We start from the raw sequence: 21,507 nt of genomic DNA, 5'->3' as shown, positions 1-21,507 counted from the left end.
CTTTTCAAGCTTATTGCTTAGTGCATATTAGCTTATTACGTGCTCTCAACTTAGTGTTCTAAATGCACTTCCTCAGTTATTAATTGAGAGCTGAAAAATTAATTGAAAATATATGATTACGAGCCGTAAATTAAAGTTGGGATAAATGAGGAATGCAATACAAAAGGGTGTTAATTCGATTAAAATAAAGACTAGCGTAAATTTAGACTACAGTAATACCTATACCTATTATCATCAGAGGGTAAATGAAGTCCTTTAGAGCTATTTTTTTGCATGAGGGGATTCAACTTGTTTCAGAGCATCGTTTGGTCAATATTGAGCTCTCAAGAACTAAGTTTACTCCTCTGACGGTAATAGGTAAAGGTATTGCCGAAGTCGTAATTTAGTGCAGTTAGTGTCAAAAACTACAGTGAATAATGCTCTTTGAAACTATGCAGGTCGTCATTGACGAGCGTGGAAATCTGTAAACAGTAATGACTCGATTTTGTCTAATGATCTACCCATGTGAACCAGTGGTCTTGTTGCCCCAAAGTATGCGTTAAACATCGGTCTTGAAGATGAATGAGAATGATTTGAAATTACGGTTACGTGAAACAAGTGAAAGAAAAAAGTCTGATGCGCCAGGGGCTGACAAAATCGGGTCATTACTGTCATCCTCATTATTCATTTACCGGAGTGACATTGTAATTCGTTAAATCGACACCCACTTTCTCCGAAACCTTCTGTCAACACTCTCAAGTCCTAACCACCTATTCCACATGCAACTGCGTCGCTGCTCGTGACTCATCGCGATTGCACAACTCAAAGCAGTGTCCTAGAGCAAGCTGGTCCAAAAGTCGAGACGCCATTCGAAAGTGCTCTGCTTCTCCGGTGGGTTCGTCGATGATCAACACCAACGAAACTGACCACCTGACTGCCGATGCCACACCACATCGAAGCGGTGGCTCCTCTCGGTGTATTCATAATCCAGTGAGCTTCTTTCATTGTGTTGTGTGGACAAGACCTTGGGGAAGTCCACTACGCATTTTTGCACTCGCCCGAAAGTGAATTTCTGTACCGAGCAGCAGTAAAAGCCACAGCAGCGGTTTACATTGTTTGCAGAGTTTGAATGACGTAAATCTACTCACTGCTCACCGGTGCGGCGGCCCTCGGTGAACTTGAATGTCGCTGCACAAAAGGTTGACTGATTCGATACTTGTAAAAATTGTTTTGATCGTTTTGATGTAGTCTCTTTTGGCACTTTCAGAAAATATATAAACTCAAACATAAGGTATATGAAGGCTTCTTCAGCATTCTCGATTTATGGCTGGTAGGTGGATTACTCAACCGCAACGTAAAGTTATTTAATAGGTAATTTTTCACGGAGGGTATCCCCTTCTCGTGCTGGGCTATAAGTTGACATGACAGCAGAAATTTAAGGCATCATAAAAAGAACAAATGACTATGGATTTCAGACTCAAAAGGAAGAAACATTTTTTCTCATACATCGGATGGTAATTGCCCCGCGGACGCAAGAATCTGTTTTTCCATGGTGAACTCAAATTAAAGGAAGATTATCGGTTGAGTTGTGGAAAGTTCATAACAAGAGGAATTGTGTTGGAGAGTAAGCCTTACGAAATTCAGGTCAGGAAAAAGAGAGCAATTTCGGTGCCCTTGGTAATCGGATACCGGCCGGTAACTGTGAGAACCGATCCTAGAAAGGCAGGTTATGTTGGTGCTGGCTTAATTTCCGTTTGGTTTTGTTGGTGGTGAACTGTCGTTGTGAAAACACGACACAAGTTGACCTTTTCGTGGCTGATGGCATTGATGGAGAGAATAAGGATATCCCTTTCACAACGGCTGCACGTGGTCCATTAGTAATGAAGGGTATTCAAAATTAACAGTATGAGAAGGCTTTACTCTAGCAGTTCGGAAAAGTCCATCATAAAGTTTAGAACCCACCCGCACCTCAATTTCCGCTGCTCGCAGCAGTTCTTGGATACCGAAGGCAAACTTTTCCATGATGCAGCTCTCGTGATAGTCCTTCATAGCTAAAAGTTTTCCCTCACCAGCAGCAGATGCTTCACTTCCGATTTTTTCCTTTGCTTTCTTCTGTGTGGTTTACAAACTTGCTTCATTGTTTTTGATAGATACTCCATCCCGTTACCTACCATCATCGAGATCGCTCGCTACAGGAGAAGAATTGCGATGTAAAAGACAAACAATTAATTTGATTCAACATAATGAAACTGCTGGTAGTGGCTTGGGCATTCAATTGCTGTGGCAGAAAGCTCCGTTCCAATCAGGAAATGGATAGACTTTTCGTTCGGAATAAAAATCAGGATTAAAGTATATCCTAACTTACATTAGCTGTTGAAAGTTTTCGATGGAATGGTTTGTTTGTCGTTGTCATTTGTAGATTGCACATGTAATGTAAATTTGCTTTTACTATCAATTTACCAGAGCTGTAGCATCTTTTGAGGTATGGGATTGGAATAAAAATGGTTGTGGAATCAAACAGCAATATGCATTTCCTTTTTAATTTAATGTATTGTGAACTTGTATATGTACATATCTATAAAAGTTTGGGAAAATCACCGATGGGTACCATGAATGACAAACTGAGTGTCATTTATCGCAAGGGAAATATACATCGTTTGAAATATTGATGTTAATTTCTGCGATGTCAATTGGTTCAACAAGAAGCTGGGACAGCACCGGCGTAGTGTGTAAGACCCATACCTCTCTAGTTATGCGTTCAAATCTTATCCCCATACATCCCGCCGTATAATTTGCTTGGATTTAACAAAACCAAATAGAGATTTTTTGACTACCGGTGAGATCGAAAATACATTCTGGCAACCATGACGAATTTTTGTTTGAAAATCATTTAATCGATAATGACGATGATACAGGAATGAAACTCTTCAAACTAACATTAGGTTATTTACTCTTATCCAGTGAGTTAAGGTGAGGTAATTTTTCTAAGAATGCTTTCAGGAAGGTTCAGCGACTTTCAAGGTAATTCTGTGAGCAATAGAGAACACTGCAGTGAACTTTAGGAAAGTTCTGCAAACTTTAAAGATGTTCTGCAAACTTTAAAGATGTTCTGCGAACTACAGCGCAGTTTTGTGAATTTCAGTGAAGATTTTTGATCTTAAGCAAAGTATTACAAACTTCAGGAAGTTATACAAACTCCAGGAAAGTTTTTTTTTTAATTCCAGTAAAGGTCTGTGTGAACTTCATAAATGAGGTTCTGATAACTTAACGGAACAGCTTTAACCATTGCGGACATTCTGCATTTTTCGGCAAGTTCATTGAACTTGAGCTAAATTCTAAACTTTCGTAAGGTTTTGCAAATCTTAGGTCTTCAGGATATTTTTTCAAACTTCAAGGAACTTCTACGAACTTGAGAAAACTTCTGCAAACATATGTACACTCCCGATCATAAGTTTGGGGTCACCCTTCAAAAAATTTGCAAATGTGTTTTGTTCATGTCTTTGTCATTTTACGTCCAATTTTCGTTCTCCTAAGGTAATTTGAAAGGTATTGAATACAATTTACTAAGTATATAAATGACTCAATATATTTTTCATACTTTGTATACTAAAAGCTTACCCAAAATAACTAATTTTTTTCAAAATTTACAATGTTTAATCATGAAACATAAATAAAGTGAAGTTGAAGTTCTCTGGACTTCTTGAAAATCTGGGAACTTCTTAAAATTTCACGCTATTTTTCTGAAATTAAAAGATTTGCAGTGAAGGTTCCTCAATTTACAAAACAGCCCTGAAGCTTACGGATCTTCTTTTAAAAAGTTTTTGCAATTTCTTAATATTCTCAGAAATCCTCTAAAGAGTTCGAATCTACCCTGACGTTCTCTGGAATTCTATGAAGTTTCCGCGGTTTTCCTGAAATTTCTCATCCCTCCTTGAGTTCTTTAAAATTCCTTGAATTTTTTACTTCTTTAAATTGCGTGATTTGTGGGTTATTTTTCAATGTTTGTTTTCAAGATGAATAGAAATAATGTCATGCTTTAGGATTAACTAAATAGTTATATCGTAAACCATATTTTAAACCTCCTTCTTCCCTTTTCCCATCAAAAAAATTGTAAATCTCCACTAACCTCGAGACAACCGCGAGTACTCGGTCCAGTTCCTTTAACTTTAAATATAAGACAGTAATAATGTATAACGGAAAGAATAACTCGGCTCTGTAAAGTTTATTAGATTGAGCCTGTACAAATAAAGTAATTATTAAAAAAAAAAGTTGCGTGATTACCTCTCACCCTAGAAGGCCTGGGTTCAATCCCAGTCGGCGTCGCCGGGATGTTCTGAGGTATAAAGTCGTTGGTCCCCGGTTCATGAGTTCATGGGTCCATAGGTAGGGTATAGGTATGGGAGCTGCCTCCCTGGCGTCGGTAGCATTGGTGCTCAGCACGGAAAACAAGATCGTCGGAAAACGAACCTTAGGAAAAAAAAATCTTTAAGTTCCTTCAATTTAACTTATGTTCTAAATATTTTCTGGTGCACATGAAAATTCCTTTAATTATGGAAATAAATTCATCATTATTTTAAAATTTTCCCAATAGTGACTTTACTGTTGTTTAATGTAATTTCCTTATATTATTGGTACTGCTAGAAAGATTTCTGAACTTCCCTTAAATTCTCTGGACTTCCTCGAATTTATAAATATATTTTAAAAATCCCAGTAATTATACTGAAGTTAATTAAATTGCCAACCTTGATATTTCTTGAGGTTCCCGAAATTTTCTATAAGTTTTGTAAACTTCTTAAAAGCTCACGGAACTTCACCTACATTTTTTTGCCTGTACTTTTTTGGATATCTATGAAGTTTCCTGCAATTTACCCCTTATTAATGGAACAGCTCTGATCGCCCTTGAAGTACTCAGAAACTCCCTGAATATAATGGACCTTCCTAAAATGTCCAAACTTTTTAGAAGTTCACTGATCTTCGCTGAGGTTCCCGTTGTACCCTAAAGTTCTTTAAGCTATCATGAATATCATGGAATTCCCTAAAAATCTGTTCAGAACTTCCTCATGTTTTAAAGTTGCTGCAATTTTTTTGAAACTTATTGAACTGCCCTTATAGATTCTTTGATTTGTCTTAATGATCATGGAGTATCCCTAAAGCTCTCTGATGTTCTTGGTATTGCCCTGAAATAAATGGAACCATCCTAAAAATCCACTAAACTTTCTTGGTGTTCTTTGGGATTCTTTGATGTTCCAAAATTTTCAATAAAGTTTCCTTAAGTTCTTTGGACTACTTTGAAATAATCGAAACTTTTTTAGGGTTCTTGAAATTTTCGAATTTTTCTTAACATATGCTTACTCTTGAAACTTCCTCGAAGGTCAGTACTTTCCTGCAGTTCTGGGAACTTCCGTAAAGTTATTGGAACTGTCCATAAGATCTCTGTAATTTTCAAAATTCTAGATTCAGCTTCTCTGAGGTACTTGGAATCAATAATTTTCTTTGTTTGCTCTACATCTCTGAAGTGCACTGAACTTACCTAAATATTCCTGAAGTTCTCAGAACTTCTTAAAACTTTATGCAGTTTGCCTGAAGCAAATTGATCCTCCTTGATGCTTTTTTAGCTTCCCTGAAGTTTCCAAAATATTCCAAAAATTTTCGGAACTGCCATAATGTTCTCGCAGTTTGTTTATGAAACTTCCTTGAAATTATCGGCATTTCCATAAATTCATCGGAACTTCTACAAAATTATATCAATTTTTAAAGAGTGTACCGTTTAAAATCCGCACACACAAAATTAATTCTCAAAATTCGGGTTTTTATCCGATTATCACCAAATTTTCAGAAACTAAAAACAAACAATTAAAGTTAGTTTTGGTATCATTCATTTAATTTATTTCGTCTTTATATTCGAATGCGCGAACCTTGACCTTAACCCCAGCCATAAGGTTCTGCACGACCTCAGAACAGACAGTTTTTTTTTGCATATTAACCCTTGCTTTCTTAATTTCGTCTACATTACATTATTCACCACTTAAGGTCATTTTAGAAGGTTTCATAGTGGCCCACCAGATGCAAGGACGTGGCCAGGACAGCTCTGGTCTTTTGAAGGGAGACACATCCTTTATCTAAGAGGTAGTAATTAATCACAAATTACTATCTAACAGCAATGGATGGTCTCCTTCTTAACAAAAGTTTGGAGCTCGTACCACATACGACATTGTGCAACCTGGTTTATGTTATGCTATGCTAAATCGACATCATTCGCCTTATACCACGCTAGCACGTCCTTCGTATAGTGGCATGATGCCAAATCCGGCCAGAAGATCATCGGACCGTCGAGAGCCTCCGCTATCCGTAAGTACAAATCACTTGCCAAATTAAGAACTTCTTGGCGAACTTCGACATATTCTGGGTCTGCAGGTTCTCGGGAACATCACACTTATCCTTGGCAGTCAAATGCAGGTTTCCTGGAATCTGGTTGAAGCCGCCTGTGGTCTCGTTAACTTCTGATCGTTCAACTTCCCGGCACGGCTGTACGTAGTCAACCTCGAGTTTTGGTATTCTGCACGAAAGTCTTGCTCACATGCAACTTTTAGCCACATCTCGAACTGATGCGTTCGGTTTCCGTTTAAAGGCCCCAACAACGCGTTTGTGATCGTTCTCGTTGACCCGACAGATTTTTTTTCGTATCTTTGCTTCCGATCAACAGTAAGACGTTCTTCGAACCGTTTTATGATACTAGACACCGTGGAATTCGCGATTCCCAACTTTTTTTTCTCGATGGCACGATGCGATTTATTTATCCTACGCAATGCGATCCTTATTCTAATAGTCAGAATAGATGTCGATAAAACGCCTGCGCTTAAAATCTATAGATCAACTATTGTAAAACGAGATAAAAAAGCTTTTATCTAACGGAAAAAGTTTCTGATCAAATGTACAGTGCGGCACACACAAATCGAAAATATTGCACCAAAGTGGGTACCATACTATGTTGGACAACAAAATGTAGGGCACGACATATTGTAACAATGAACGTTGCCTCTAATCCTTGAAAAAGGTTAAATATATAACCGAAACCGTCGGGTATTGAAGCAATAAACGTTTTTGCTGTTTTTTGAGACTGCTTGAGCCGAAAACCGTCCATATAAACTTATTCTCAAAGTACTCGTGCAAAACTTTTTCACGCACGCACTGTTCTTTCGTCGCCCTTTTTAAAAACTTTTGCGCACCTCACCTAAATCAACTCATAGAGTGTAAAAAATACACATTAAATTATGTATACGCAAAATTTCAATTAGTTTTAACCAACGCATCAAACGTTAGAACAATTTGAGTGTGTGCGGATTTTGAACGGTACACCCTTTATATTTATTAAAAATAATATTAGGTTTTTAGAGCAGATTACTCTTGGAGTAACCATGAGCAATCAGCACGACAGGCCTGTTCTGGACAGAAGGAGTCTCGACAGAAGGGACTCTCGACGAACAGATATGTGTTGTTGCTGAAAACAAGTCAGCTGTCATAAAACTTTGGTTCCCTTTGTGAAACTGTTGTCTTTTTTCCCTTGATTTGTTTTCCGTGCTCAGCACCAATGCTACCGACACCAGAGTGGCATCTCCCACACCTAGACCCTACCTATCGACCCATCAACTCATGAACCGGGGACCAACGGCTTTACTTCCCTTCCGAAGAAAGGCGTGATCAGAGATGTTATGCCTTTAGAACATCCCGGCGGCGCCGACTGGGATTGAACCAAGGCCTGCTGGAGTGAGAGGTAATTAATAGTGTCATGCAGCTCTTTTACGTTAAGATTTCGGGAAACGTGTCTGCTTGCAGTTTTATATTGAACATCATCACTATATCATAAATGTGTATGCTGTAAGTATGTGTAAGTAGTAAATGAAGTATAAAGTAGTTTTAACAAAATTATATCGTGATTATATCAACTTATGTTATACATAATAACCGTTGATATAATCTTGTTTTAAGAGCTCTGTGGTGAAATGAGGAATAAAAAATCATCATGGTATTTGATATAAAATTGTTACACAATTTGTTAGAATAAAATTTAAAACAACATTTTAACTAAGTTTGTTAGCATTAGTAGCACGAAAAATGAAACGGTTAATTTAATTTTATTTTTTGTTTTGTTTTAGTCTTGATCCGGTCGTAGAATTTAAATTTTTTAAGGGCTATGGAAAAGTTTTTCACATGGTATTGGGCTAATAAGGTTAATGTCCCTAATGTCAGCCTAAGTGTCCCTAATATTGGGCCCATAAATAAATTTTGAAGGATATTTATTAATTTTTTGATAATGATAAACTAAAAATCAAACATATTCATTTGTATATGATGCATTGTTCTACGAAAAAATTAAGAACGGGAGATTTTTATTAGATCCATAGACCAAAGTAAGTGCTTTTTCTCCTATTTTTTTAAAGCATTCTCTTCTGATTGGGATGCTAAGAATTAATTTAATTATTACAGTCAACTCTCCCTTACTCGAGCTCTCCTTAACTTGATTCTCCCTAATTCGATGGAAATCCAGGGGCCTCATTTCGCAAGTCGAATCAAACTACCTTGCCCAAAGCGACTATACATTGATTCCATAATACCTGAAAATGTTACGTTGGTGATTAAGAATGCACAACTAGCATTATAAAATTGAAATTGTTACTGCAAGACGCTTCTGATCAAAAGGCTTAGCTAGATTTTAACTATCTAGGGGCGATTGCGCAATAATAGTGTGAACCAATGATATATTTGCTCATGAACGGAATCCAAAAACATAAATTATCAGTTTAGTAGCGTTCTTTGAATTTTGACGTGCACCATTTCAAATTAATATTTTGCAATTTGTGGAAGACAATATGTTTTTGACGATATACAAATTAAAATGATCAATGGAAAATTGCAACACTAACCGTCGAACATTTGCAATCAAAACTAACCGCGAATATATCTTTAATTTGCAATGGTGTGGGAGACAGATCTCAACGCATAACCAAACAAAATGTGCAACTAACACTATATTAGAATTCAAATAGTGCATATGCAATCAATGAATCGCTTTCATCGTATTTTTGTTTTGTAACATATACTTAAATTTATTACTTTCATATAGCTAAGTTTAATGTTTATGCTATTTTAAAATCAGAAAAAATAAAATTTCTTATTAGCGAGTGCAATGTAAACGGCAATATTTGAAAATTATAACAAACTTTATTACAAATATACTTAGCCATTTACGTCAGTGCAGCAAGGGTGCAGAGAGTGAGAGGTGTTGGGAACACACGATTTATTTTTAACTCAGACGGCCAGACCTACTGCACACCATTTAAGGGGCAAGATAATTTAGAAACATTGGGCCTGTTGAAATCCAAGATGTAAACACGATGCTTCAGAATCCAATAAATGGATGAAACGTGGACATACCGTACCATACCGTTCCGTTATATTGTTATTTATACATCATTGATCGTTGGAAGCATCTAGTCTAAAAAGGTTAAGTGATGCTTCATTTTCTTCTAGCGGTTGGGACCTGAGCACTAACTTTTGTCCTAACCCTACCGTGCGGGACTGAAATCCGTACACCTAAGCACGAGATAATCATTAATGGTAAATATTTAATAATGCTATCACATTATGCTCTGTATCTCATCTTTTTCCTATACATTTATCTTTACTTTACCATTATTTGCAAACACCAGGTCTTAAAATTACCTTTAGTTATTAGAAAAAAAGTATTTAAATTGCACTTATCTTGAATCAAAATCCGTACAGCGTTCTACGATTGAATCAAAATCCGTACAATTTTGAATCGAAATCCGTACACTGTGTTGAGGATGAATCATAATCCGTACATGAATGTGAATCGATCCAAATCAATGAAAAAAAAACATGTTGCTATCTTGAATAATGTATTTTTTTAGAAGTTGCTTGGCTAGGAGTCCAAAACAGCAATACTCGTTTATATACACTAGTTTACAGCATATTTGAACTTTATACGCTGAAGGTCATTTCCCATGTAAAATCGTACGCTGAATCCAAAAATGTAGTCAAAAAAATCTCAGTAGGATAGTTTTGGAGATATAGCTAAAAAATGGAATCTCACTTTAAAAAACCTGTTTACTAAAACACAAATATCTCCGGCTGTAATGAAGTAATATTAATTATTTTAAAATTTTACGTGATAAAATTTGACTCCAATCAAGTGCATTTTGTTTAACTTTTATTTTTTTAACTAGTGATATCAGCGTTAGATTAGTTGATGCTCCAATCGATTCAAAGGAAAGGTAACTAATTTCTTTTTACTTAAGAAGGTGACGGTTCTAGATTTTTATGCTAACTAATATCATGTTTAAGGATTCATTTCCTCCAAATTTTATTCTATACCAGTGCTTTGGGTTTAATATTAATACTAGAGTTTACCTCCGATCACAACTTCGAGGTCTTTGAAAATTGACATGTGATAACGTGCAAGATGCGCCATACTTTGGAACTTGGTGGTACTCGAGCTCAACGCTACAAAACATTATTAACCGGGACTAAACTGGGCGGTGTAGCTTGGACAATGTTGTCGAATCAATAATAGCAAACTGAAGAGAAGACTGCCGAAACATCTTTAATACACCGATAATGGAAACGCTCCACCAACCCACTGGCATCAAGCGATAGAATAAGCGGTTCCTAAGATGGTAGCTCTATAATAGCGGATAAGTGAAAAAAAAAATACAACCATCTTAAAAACCAACAAAAAAGACAATGAACTGACATCAAGGATTAGTTTTTCGTTTTATGCATGAAAAATAAAATTGGTAAGTTATCGACTAAAACTTAATTTAATTTAAAACGTCAAGAGAGTAATAATAATAAAAATGTAGATCTTCCATTGCTTCTTTTCCGCAGCTTTCTTCTGCTTCTTCTCCATTGTTGCCATTGCCTTTTCAAGTTATAATGCTTTCTTGATTCCAACTTTCTTTCCTCTCCTTCCTCTTTTTCCTCCTTTTCCTCTCTCGCTCAACCTTTTTCTTTTGTCGTTCTTTAATCCTTTGTTTCTTTGCGTTCTCTTTATCAATTTTCTCCCGTTCTACTTTCATGTATATTTCCGGCCATTCCTCGCTGGTGGCTACTGCTGGGAATGCTCTCTTGCCCATTTCTGTTTGCTCTCTGTAATTTGTATATGCGTGTTGGTGATATCCTGTAGGGGAGCTGCGTTGTTTTCCTTTTCCACTGGTTATTGACGCTCTTCATTAAAAGATATTAATAATATAACATTTACAATACGAATAAAATAAGAGAGTAGTGATTCAAAACGGCATCTCTTATGGTGGTGAATGGAACGGAAAAATCCCTGGATGCTTCTCGGTAAGAATTCCCCGCATGCATCATTACCACAGTCTTCTCCAAATCCTCCAGCGTGTACTTAGCTTCCATGATCTGCTGAAAAACATTGGATATAGTGGAGTCGTCATTGTTAATGCACAAGTGTACGGATTTAGAATCAGCTGTTATATTTGGATCGAAATCCGTACAGTACTAATTTTGATAAATAAATACCATATGAATAATCCATTGCTTAGAATTGAGGTATAAAACGATAAACACTTACCTTTCCGATCGACCTTCAGGAAACTACTAGCAAAAATCACTTAAATACGCTTAACAACTGGAAGTATATCCGAGGGATTTTCTTAGAAAATCGTTAAGAACGCAACCGATTGACAGAAATGTCCAACACGTGATAAGGTTTTTATTTTTCTTATTTTAATTGCATTACATACTGCTTAATTGTTGACGTAAACATCAAGCTAATGCATGAATGAACATGAATATGTATTCATGTATAATATTTACATTGTTATGAAGCATATTAATAACCAAATTCAACAGGGTGTACGGATTTCGGTGCTGTACGGATTTTGGTCCCGCACGGTATATGGCATATGGTTATAGTGCCATTACTCGCTTTCTGAAAAGAGAAGAAGGGTAGGGAAGAAGAGGAAAAGGGCTTGGAAAAAGGAAATGAGCCTTACTGTAACACCTCAGCCGTCTCAACATAAATTAATCGTTTTCCATTATTATTTCCATCGTATTTATTGCCTCAATCATTGATAATGTTCATCCAACCATCATCGCTTTCATTTGACGATTCATCACTACCAAGTGAGTTTACCGACATCTCGCTATCTGATGCTTCATTTAATAAGTATAACTTTGCAGCCTCTTTCTTCAAAGTATCTCTGTCATGTAGTATTCCTTCGAGGTCGGCTTTTGTCTGTAATTCTTTGTCCAATGTTACGAACCATGTATCACATGGTTTTCAGAATCTTTTTGGACTTGATAATCGAAGGTTAAATGCTGCTTGTAGCAATTGATTTTCGTCGTCAGCGTATGACCCCAATAGAGAATTCGGTAAATTTTAACTTTTTCTCAATAGTACGATCCTTCATCAGCTTCCTCGTTGTTTGTTCCTCATTGCCTCCATAAGATTTGTACCATTTTTGCACCCTTCGAATGGTTCTACAATTATGCACCGTCAGTGCCATAGTATTTAGTCCAAAAACAATGATGGGAAAAATTACCGTTGCAAGAACGGAATAATCATTTTACTTGCCCTTGTTTCTTGCAAGCACCTTTTCTTTAAATTGTCCGGTCTGTTTAGCGTAGTGGTGAGATATATTCCCAGGTACTTCATGATTGGTTGAGCTTCTAACTCCATTTCAGTAATTTTGAACGTATCTTCACCTGCCATCTTGTTTGACTGTGGGTTCCTTACAATGAGCTCTGATTTTCCGGAATGCACAATTAATCCTGATCCTGCTAAGAGCTCTTTCAGAAAACGTACGATTTCATCCAGTTGATCCATACTGCTGCAGACGATCAGAATGTCGCCAGCGTATGCGAAAATTACTGGTGGTGACATTCCTTCATTCCGACCCAATGAGATGTAGGGAAAGCGTTCTGTCAAGCGACTCAGTACATCATGTAGTGTTATGGTAAAGAGTCTGGGGGAAAGGGGACACTCTTGCTTTACTGCTTTACCTTTCAGTACTTCAGGAGTTATTTTATTTGATCACCTCAAAGACGTTCTCTCATGCAGGCCCAATTTAATAATTCTATTGATTAAACATTTTGGGATATTCATGAACCTTAAGGCATCAACTAATGAATTTTTATCCACCAAATCGAAAGCTTGCCCGATATCCAAAGAGAGTACAAAGAGTTCATCTCCTTTGTTCCACCATTCCTTCATGATCCTTTTAGAGGAGAAAGTGTGGTCTTCCACGGACCGATTCTTCAGAAATGCAGCTTGGTTTGATGGTATTTCTTCGGTGGTTTAATCCATTTTTATGAGTAGGTAGCTGGCTACAATGTTGTAAAACACGTTACAAAGAGCTATTTTACGGAAATCACTTGTCTCCTTAGGATATGGCTTCTTTGGAATCGATATCTGAATTGTTTCAGAAATATCTTCAGGAGCCTTGATTTCGATCCAAATATTTTCATTCACTGTATGAAGTTCGTTCATATACTCTTCGGGTACATTTTTCAACCATTCCACATTTGAACCGTCTGGTTCCGGACGAGTACCACTTCTGAAGCCTTGGACGATTGCTTCAATGTCCATCTTTGATGGTGCAGGGATGTACTCACCAGCTTAAGGAAGACGGGTATGTTATGGTCTGTAACAAAAGAATCATACACTAACTCTAGCCATTTGAATTGATTGACACTATTTGTAGTAGATTTTCACATTTGGAACTTTTTTATGTTATTTGAGAAATTTATACGTGCATCTCAAACGTTGAAAAGGTTAAACCTTATCAATCTCCTCGAAGAATTGCCTCCAATTTTTCCAAACGTGTTCCCGTTTTACTCTTTCTAGTTCGCTTCTGGCCCATACTACTTCTCGATGGCATCTATCCACATCCGAAAATTAACGCTGTCTGTGCAGCTTCCTTTGCAGTGCTCGATTAGTGCGTTTGGTGATTGAGGTTCCTTTTTTCCCTTTGGAAGTACATCGTTAGCTGCTTCTGATATCACATTCTTAAGTTTGTTCCACCGTTGATCTGTGTCCAACTCGAAGCTGTTATTTAAAAAAAAACTGTAGTTAATATTAAAACCTACAAAAATCTTCCTGAGTAATTTTTCTTAATTCTGTTGATAAGAAAGTTAGAGGTAAATTAATGTAAATGAATGCAGGAAATTTAGGCACGAATGCTTTTCCATGCCTGGCTACAAGCCCTAGACCATTGTTTGAAAGTATTGCTACCTCCGTCCGTTACCGTATTGACCTAGATGTGGGACTGATCTCGGCCTCTTTTTAGACGGAAGACAATCGAGAGCTTTCCAGGTCACGCCCCTGCAACTGCTGAACATGGGAAGGATTGTTAGTTGGACGCTTACTTAAGAGACATGCAGAGAACTCGGTCTTTCATAAGTGTCACAGAAGCTTGGAAGTTTGTCAGTGGGGGAGGGTAAAGCCATAGGATACGTGCGGTAAACGTTGCTGGAAGTTTTATTATAGCAATGGGGATAGAATTAGGCATAGCGATAACCACTAAGCTATCGTGCCCATTTTAGTAAATATAGAGCTGTTTAAAAGGGTTTAATTAAATGCCAAAATGGTGCAAACATATTCGGGGTTGAAAATGATACTTGATTGCAAAGCTATGGCAGACAAAGGAATGGCAGGAATGTATCCAATGTAGTTTTTTATTGTCTCCATATAGCCACTATTTTTCATCGTTTCAGTTTTCTTTGCCTAGAACGTTGCTCATATAAAATCTCATTATTCCCACATTTTCTAGGTCAACTTGGTTCATGCTTGCTCATGCAATTGATGTACCAACGTTCAAATGAAATCACCTTCAACTCAACTCAGCAGGATACTATCCGAGCATTTCCGAACGACAGGGGGTTGCTCTCAAGTGCTTCTGCATTTTCTCCATTCGAAAACACCGAGGCGTGGTAGAATGGAGTTGCTCTTCACAACCATAGTTCCTGTTTGCAAATTTCAACCTGTTACCTCACTGAGCTTGTGCCCAAATCTGCCTATTGAGACTTTTTTTTTCTAGTCATACCACAGCTCAGTTTCAGTGGTGTATAAATCTGGTAAATAGTGCTACATGGTGGTTGCACTTGTACATACCGATGCAAATTGGTCTAGTTGAGTTGATTCGATTTTTTTTTCTTCCGTTCCGTTGTCGGTGATCTTCGCTAGGCTGGATTTTTTTTTTGATCCGATCGATTTGTGTCCGCACCATTATCCATCACTCGTCCATCGTTTGCCTAAGATTGACCTTAATTGGTGTGAAAATGGATGTGATGGTTGGTTGGTTTGTGCATGGTAGATGTTAAGGCAATAGAAATCGGTGGGAGATATGAATCTTTAGAAGTGCGTTAGGCGAAAGGATTATTGGTCGAGGAATGTCGATCAAGGCTGATGAATTAATTGGTTCAAGCAAACGGTTTCGTTAACATCCGCAGTTTGATTCGTTGGCAGACAGGGCAAAGATCATCCACCCAATTATCGAACAGTGAGATCAATAACGAAGTTATGCAAATTTTCTTGAAACCGAATCATTCAACCACTTCACCAAAGTGCGTCACGAGTGAGGATGACCCTTTTTTCTGCTGCCATAATTTGCCTCGAAGGTATTCCATGTTACCTAACCACTCTAGGAAGCGAATTTGTTGCTGGTTCAAATCACGCATCATCAGACAGTTTCGTAATTACCAATGGATTGTTCTGGTCGAGATTGTCTTGCTTTTCAATCAGTACAAGCGTTTCTAGGAAATCAAATTGCGATTGTTCGAATAACAATCAGGAAAACAATTATCATCAAGTGTTTTTCAGCGCAATCATAATCGAAATTTGCTTATCATCTCGAAAAATGAGCTTGATTACAACCTTCATTCGCAGAACCGTTTCGAACATCACTAGATCCAAGATCCCTTTCACCGCCATCGTTAAGGGCCGAAAAGGGTTAACCCTTATCCAAGTTCACCTTGGTTGATTACCTTGCCTAGTGTGGCGTCGTCACACGGGCCTGCTGCGATTCGCCGTGCACCAACGACCACCGACACGTCCCTGACCGGGAAAAGGTATCATTTATTACGAGCGGTCACCCGATTTTATTGAAAGTGCTCGTGTTTTTTTCCGTTAATTTGGTTGTTTTTAATTTCGGCAAACCTCGACCATCTCAGCCTGCTGCGCATGGCAGTCAAACAACATCACAAGACAACATCACAGTTGGGTCACTTTGCAGCCCACTAGATTGGGTCACGCGCGACTCACCGCCATTCACCGCACTATTTATATGGTGTGCAAAAGATAATTTTGGATTTGACCATCGAATGGTGATTCTCGTCCGCTGCGGCGACCCTTACTCAAACCCGGATCCAGCGTGCATTGTCACGGTATATTGGTAATTTGTGCAGATTGGTTGACACAGGAAATCTGTACGATGGTGGTGAATGGACTATAGGTCTCGACGACTGTCGCCGTAAAAACAACGAAGAGTTATACCCTGGAGGCGGTTTATGAGTCCTTTGCCACAGCCTCAGCCAATTGACCCTGCAGCTGATTCCAGTGGGGGTCCGTTGACACTTGACTTTTTCGGAAGAGGGAAGCACGGTCTACGGATGGATAGTTTTTCTGGATGGCATAAAACAAATCAGACCGAATCGGATCTCAAAAGATCTATTCAACGGTGTCTGTATATGAGAAGTGTGGGGTGAATTGTATTCTGCATAGCTTTTGCGAAATTATTTCAATTCAAGCAGGAAATAATGGTTAGTGGCACTTAACAATCTTTGGTTTGTGTTCGAAGAATAGTACTGTCAACACTTCTATTAACAAATTTGGAAGTATGAGGAGTTGTTAACAGATTTAGTTCATTCAGTTATTTTAAAATAAAAGTGGATTAGAAAAATAAATTTATACGAAAAAGGATTGTCGTAAGTAGGGGAAAACGACCAATTGTTGTGGTAGTCCCTATTATTGCGGTATGTGATTACATATCGATTTTTTCCGAAAATTCTCGGTACCCTGGAGGTGAACATTGATGCGAATGAAAGTTCATTTCAATTAAAAGCATTGTTCGATGAATAACTTTGAAATTTGATGAATTTAGTCTCCTAATGAACACTTTTCCATAAAGAGCCATTGTGCGTCTCCATTTTTTTTTACTGATTCGTTACTTTGAGAAAGAAAATAGCCAATCATGAGATTTGGTATATAAAAGCTCAAAAAATATAATAAGGTGCTATTTTGTTTTCAAATGATTTTTTGAATTAAATTATTGATTTCTTCAGTAAATTCTATACCGCAACAATAGGCTCACAGACATAACATTTTGCCTATTACGGCGGCATGTGTTCATCTTGTTTGAAAATCTATACTTCACTAGATATAAGAAATTTATCCATCCTAAAATATGAAATTTTCCTAAATTGTACCTGTATTATGACGTCATTTCACTAATACATTGAAATACTACACGGTAAGAAAAAAATACTCAACATTAAGTTTAAAAAAAAACTCAACGTTGGGTTCTATCATGTGAGGTCCGCCGTTGAGTGAATCAGAAAAAGGTTTTGGTTAAAATTTACTCAACTATTGAGAAATAATAAATGAACTCAAATATAAGTTTATTTTCATTGAGGTTGCTCTTATGCGCTTTTAACCATTTGATTTTCACAAGCGTTGATAGACGAGTGGTCAACACACGGGCCCGGTAATCTCAACGTCCATGGTTCGGTTCCAGTCTGCTCCTTTATGTTTTTTTTGTCAACTTGGTCAACGTGGATTCATGATCAGGATTACTCAAAATTGAGTTTTCTTCTTTAACTTAATTTTACCTAGCCCCACGAAAGCCACGTGATGAGTGAAAGGAAATCAATTTTGGGTACTTTTTTCTTACCGTGTAGTTTTCTACTCCCTTCAATTGTGTTAATCTTGTATGTTTACATAGTTGAACCCGATCTGTCATATTTTCATTTACAAAACAGTGAAAGTAAGATGCCAATCGGAATGGATTCTGACAATATAGTGAGAATACCTCGGAACAAAACTAATTACAGTGAAGAAACGATGCAAACATGCATCGAATCGGTGAAAGCTGGCGGAAAATCCGTTTACAAGGCATCTTAATTGTACGGTGTTCCGGAGTCTTCGATTAATTTTTGCTTGAGTGAAAAGTGGTCAAAGAAACTGAAAAGTGGTCCCCCAACTGTGCTCTCGACGGATGAAGAAGGAAAATTGATTTCATGGATAAAGGAACTGGAACGTAAAGGATTTCCTATCGTGAAAGAGGCTGTGTTTTTAAGGATCAAGAGATTCCTCGACGAAGACCAAAGACCAAATCCATTCAAACACAATGCTCCTGGTAAATTTGATTGAAGTTGTTATAATTTTATAGTATAATTAATCCCTATTTAATGTTTTCATTGCCCTGAAGTGGTTCAAAATGTTTTTGAAACGGCATCCGTTAATCAAGCTCATAACACCTGAGAAAATATCGTCTGCCAGCGCAAAGGTGTCTGAAGGAGATATCCGTGGCTGGTTTAGCAGAATCACAGATTACTTCAAAGAAAATAACCTTTTGCTTATCCTAAATGACCCAAGATGAATTTTCAATGGGGACGAGACGTCCTTTTTCTAGCACCCCACAACAAAAGCTGTTCTGGCATCGCGGGGAAACAGGAGCGCATATGAAGTGGAACATATGCTAACGCTTACCAAAATATTACCGTACTTTTACATTCGGCGCTGACGGATCCGTAGTTCAACCTGACATCATTCTGCCGCAGAAGAGGATTCGTTCAGAAATTCTGCGTACCTTCAAGCCTGACTGGAGAGTAGGAAGAAGCAACAAATGATGGATGGACGTAGAGAATTTTGAGTTGAACATTCGAAATATATTCCATCCATTTCTCGTGAAGCATTCCGTGGAATTACCGGTGATATATTTAGTGGATGGATGTTAGAGTGATGTAAAATTTGAAATTTTCGCTCCACAATACTTAAACGATTCCAAATCGGATCCTGACTAACCTCTCAAAATTTGACCCCATTTGGTGGGAAACTGAGATGGCACAAACCATTTGAAGTTTGTATGGGAATTACTATGGTAAAACCAAGATTTTTGTTCATGTCTATCTAATAATTCACCATATCGGTCTGCTTCAAAAACTTCCAATTGTACTTGTACAACTTTGCTGAAGACCACTTTGTGATTAAATGAAATAATCGAAAGTTTTCAATGGTTCAATGCGCTGATGTCTTATGATCAGGCTCAATCAACTGCTCAGCAGGCAAAATTGGTGTTTCTGGGCGTTGAATAGGACACAAAAATCATGACTACTATGTCACACTGCAAAATACAGAGTTGCCTACAGAGCAGCTGCTTGATCATGTCATAAGTTTACCAATCTCTTAAATAATTAATAACTTTTTCCTGTCTCGTTTTACATCGAAACGATCTTCAGCAAGGTTGTAGCTGAAAAAATTTTCTATAAGAATGGGTATCGATTTGTTTCACAGTTTAATATGGAAAAAGACGAGATGGTAATGAACAAAAAGTTGAGATTTCCCATAGTAATTTACATGTAAACTTCAAATGGCTTGTGCGAAGTCTGTTTCTAACCAAATGAGTTGTAACTTTGGGAGGCTTATCAGGATCCGATTTGAAACCATTTAAGTACTGTGGAGCGAAAAAGTCAAATTTTGCATCAGTCTGTCTAATGGATATTCATCGCACACTGCTTTTAGCATTGCGGATCTCTGCCTTAGCTTGGGAGTTATTCTAGTGGCCCTTTATCCTAATACCACCAGAATTACGCAGCCAGCTAATGTGGCGATATTTAAGCCACTGAAGTATGCTTGGAAAAAGGCGGTTTCGGATTGGCGTTGTGAAAATGATGGTGAAACACTAACATTGCTGCACCTCGGACCTGTCCTTCAGAATGCTATGAACAGTGGAATGAAGAAAGAGAGCATCATAAATGGTTTCAGAGTGTGCGGTTTGTACCCATTCAATGTCGAAAACGTGGATTCTAGCAAATGCATAGCCAAAGCGTCCTCGTCTGTACCATCAGTCTGTAGCTACATAGCTACAGAGAGTGAAAATGTTCCGATAAATTCATCACCAGCTCAGCTAGGCACCATTTTTCCAACTTCGAATAATTCGATTGAGATCATTGAAGATACTCTAGTTATGCTGATTTCACCTCTTTATGTGAAAAAATCAGTCTTGATCGCGTGTACTACGATTAACGAAGCTGTGGAGAGTATCGGAACCGCTCACTTACATCGAATAATGTCAACGACGGATCTGACTGAGGATCAACAAGTCATACGATCGCTTTATGAGACACTCCTCAAGCCATTTCATTACCAAATTCCACAGACTATAGAAATACTTACCCTGGACGGTGATCCTGTAGCCTTGAACGACGAACAAAGAGAAACTGAACTTGTCGAGTTATCAATAGGTAAGTAGTATTTTTAGATTTATAGCATCTTATTTCCATGGAGATATTATTTTTCAGATACATTACCGATGGCCGATACCGATTTGAAAACGACGGGCCATTTGGAATCGATTCACCTGATGTGTCTAACGCAAGAGCATCGTATGATAATACTCCGTCAACGCTAACGTCCCTAACTGATCCTAAATCGAGTTACGTTTTGAAGAACATTGTCAATGTGCTGAATGAAACTATCCACAACCCGTCATTTGAGCATGCCCAGACTATTCATCATTCTCTTGTTCAGAGTGAAGATAAAAGATGGACATTGAAGAGAAAGACGAGTATATCATCCTTTTTGCAGTGTCCCGCAACTCCGAAGCGTGCAAAGACACATCGAAATTACAAACGCCAGTTTTATCCAGCCCTAACAGCGGGAGAATGACTGAATGAACCTCAACGAATTGAGTCTGAAAAGCAAAATGCTATTCTTGAGAAGAAAGCAAAAGCCGATCAACGCGCAAAAGCTAAACTTGAAGCTGAAGAGTTAAAAGAAGCCACCAAGGAACGAAAACGTTAAGAAGCATTGCTGAGAAAAACTTAGCGTGAAAATTTGTGTAAGGCCGGGATTGGTAACCGGAAGCAAAAACGATCGGCAAAATAAAACGTTTGACGAACCAGTGCAATAATATGAATTCTGTATAACTTTTCTCTTTCTGATAAAATGCAAATGTTTTGAAATAAAAATAGTAATAAAATAAAATAAGCAACCGGTTTCTCTCCCAGATTCTTGAAATATATAAACTTAAACCCAGGGAGTGTCAGACTAGTTGGTACAAAATTCTGGGGTATTTATCAATGAAAATTAGAATCATTCATATTTTGTTTGGGTTTCTATAGGTTTTCAAGCATATTCTTATTTACTGCGTATGTACCTCTAAAACGAATTCGATTTTGTGAGTTCTACACCGATTTGATTTTACTGTCACAAACAATAATACCTACCACGCTACCACACAATTTTCGATCAACAGTATATTTTTTGATACC

At 37.7% G+C, this 21,507-nt stretch overlaps 2 protein-coding genes across 2 annotated transcripts in view; one reads left to right on the top strand and one right to left on the bottom strand.

The window, feature by feature from the left end:
- The window catches only part of LOC135705731 (E3 ubiquitin ligase Rnf121), a 598,717-nt gene that overhangs the window by 508,945 nt on the left and 68,265 nt on the right, over positions 1–21,507 (bottom strand). The window lies entirely within an intron of this gene.
- On the top strand, positions 6,277–20,645 carry LOC135705812 (uncharacterized). Its single transcript, XM_065227662.1, has 3 exons — positions 6,277–6,327; positions 19,830–20,478; positions 20,536–20,645. Exons 1-3 carry the CDS (start codon positions 6,277–6,279, stop codon positions 20,643–20,645), a joined length of 810 nt encoding a protein of 269 aa, XP_065083734.1.

The sequence above is a fragment of the Ochlerotatus camptorhynchus genome, unplaced genomic scaffold, assembly GCF_037179485.1.
Source record: "Ochlerotatus camptorhynchus isolate MF236.1 unplaced genomic scaffold, CSIRO-AGI_Acam_v1.1 ptg000274l, whole genome shotgun sequence".
Taxonomy (NCBI): Eukaryota; Metazoa; Arthropoda; class Insecta; order Diptera; family Culicidae; genus Ochlerotatus; species Ochlerotatus camptorhynchus.
The sequence above is the reverse complement of the archived record's forward strand: the minus strand, read 5'-3'. Positions and strand labels throughout refer to the sequence as shown.

Coding starts and splice junctions, on each gene's coding strand:
- LOC135705812 (XM_065227662.1), top strand. CDS start 6,277: ATGCCAAATCCGGCCAGAAGATCATCGGACCGTCGAGAGCCTCCGCTA. Junction 6,328..19,829: donor GTCGAGAGCCTCCGCTATCC/GTAAGTACAAAT, acceptor AGAATTACGCAG/CCAGCTAATGTGGCGATATT. Junction 20,479..20,535: donor ACTTGTCGAGTTATCAATAG/GTAAGTAGTATT, acceptor ATTATTTTTCAG/ATACATTACCGATGGCCGAT.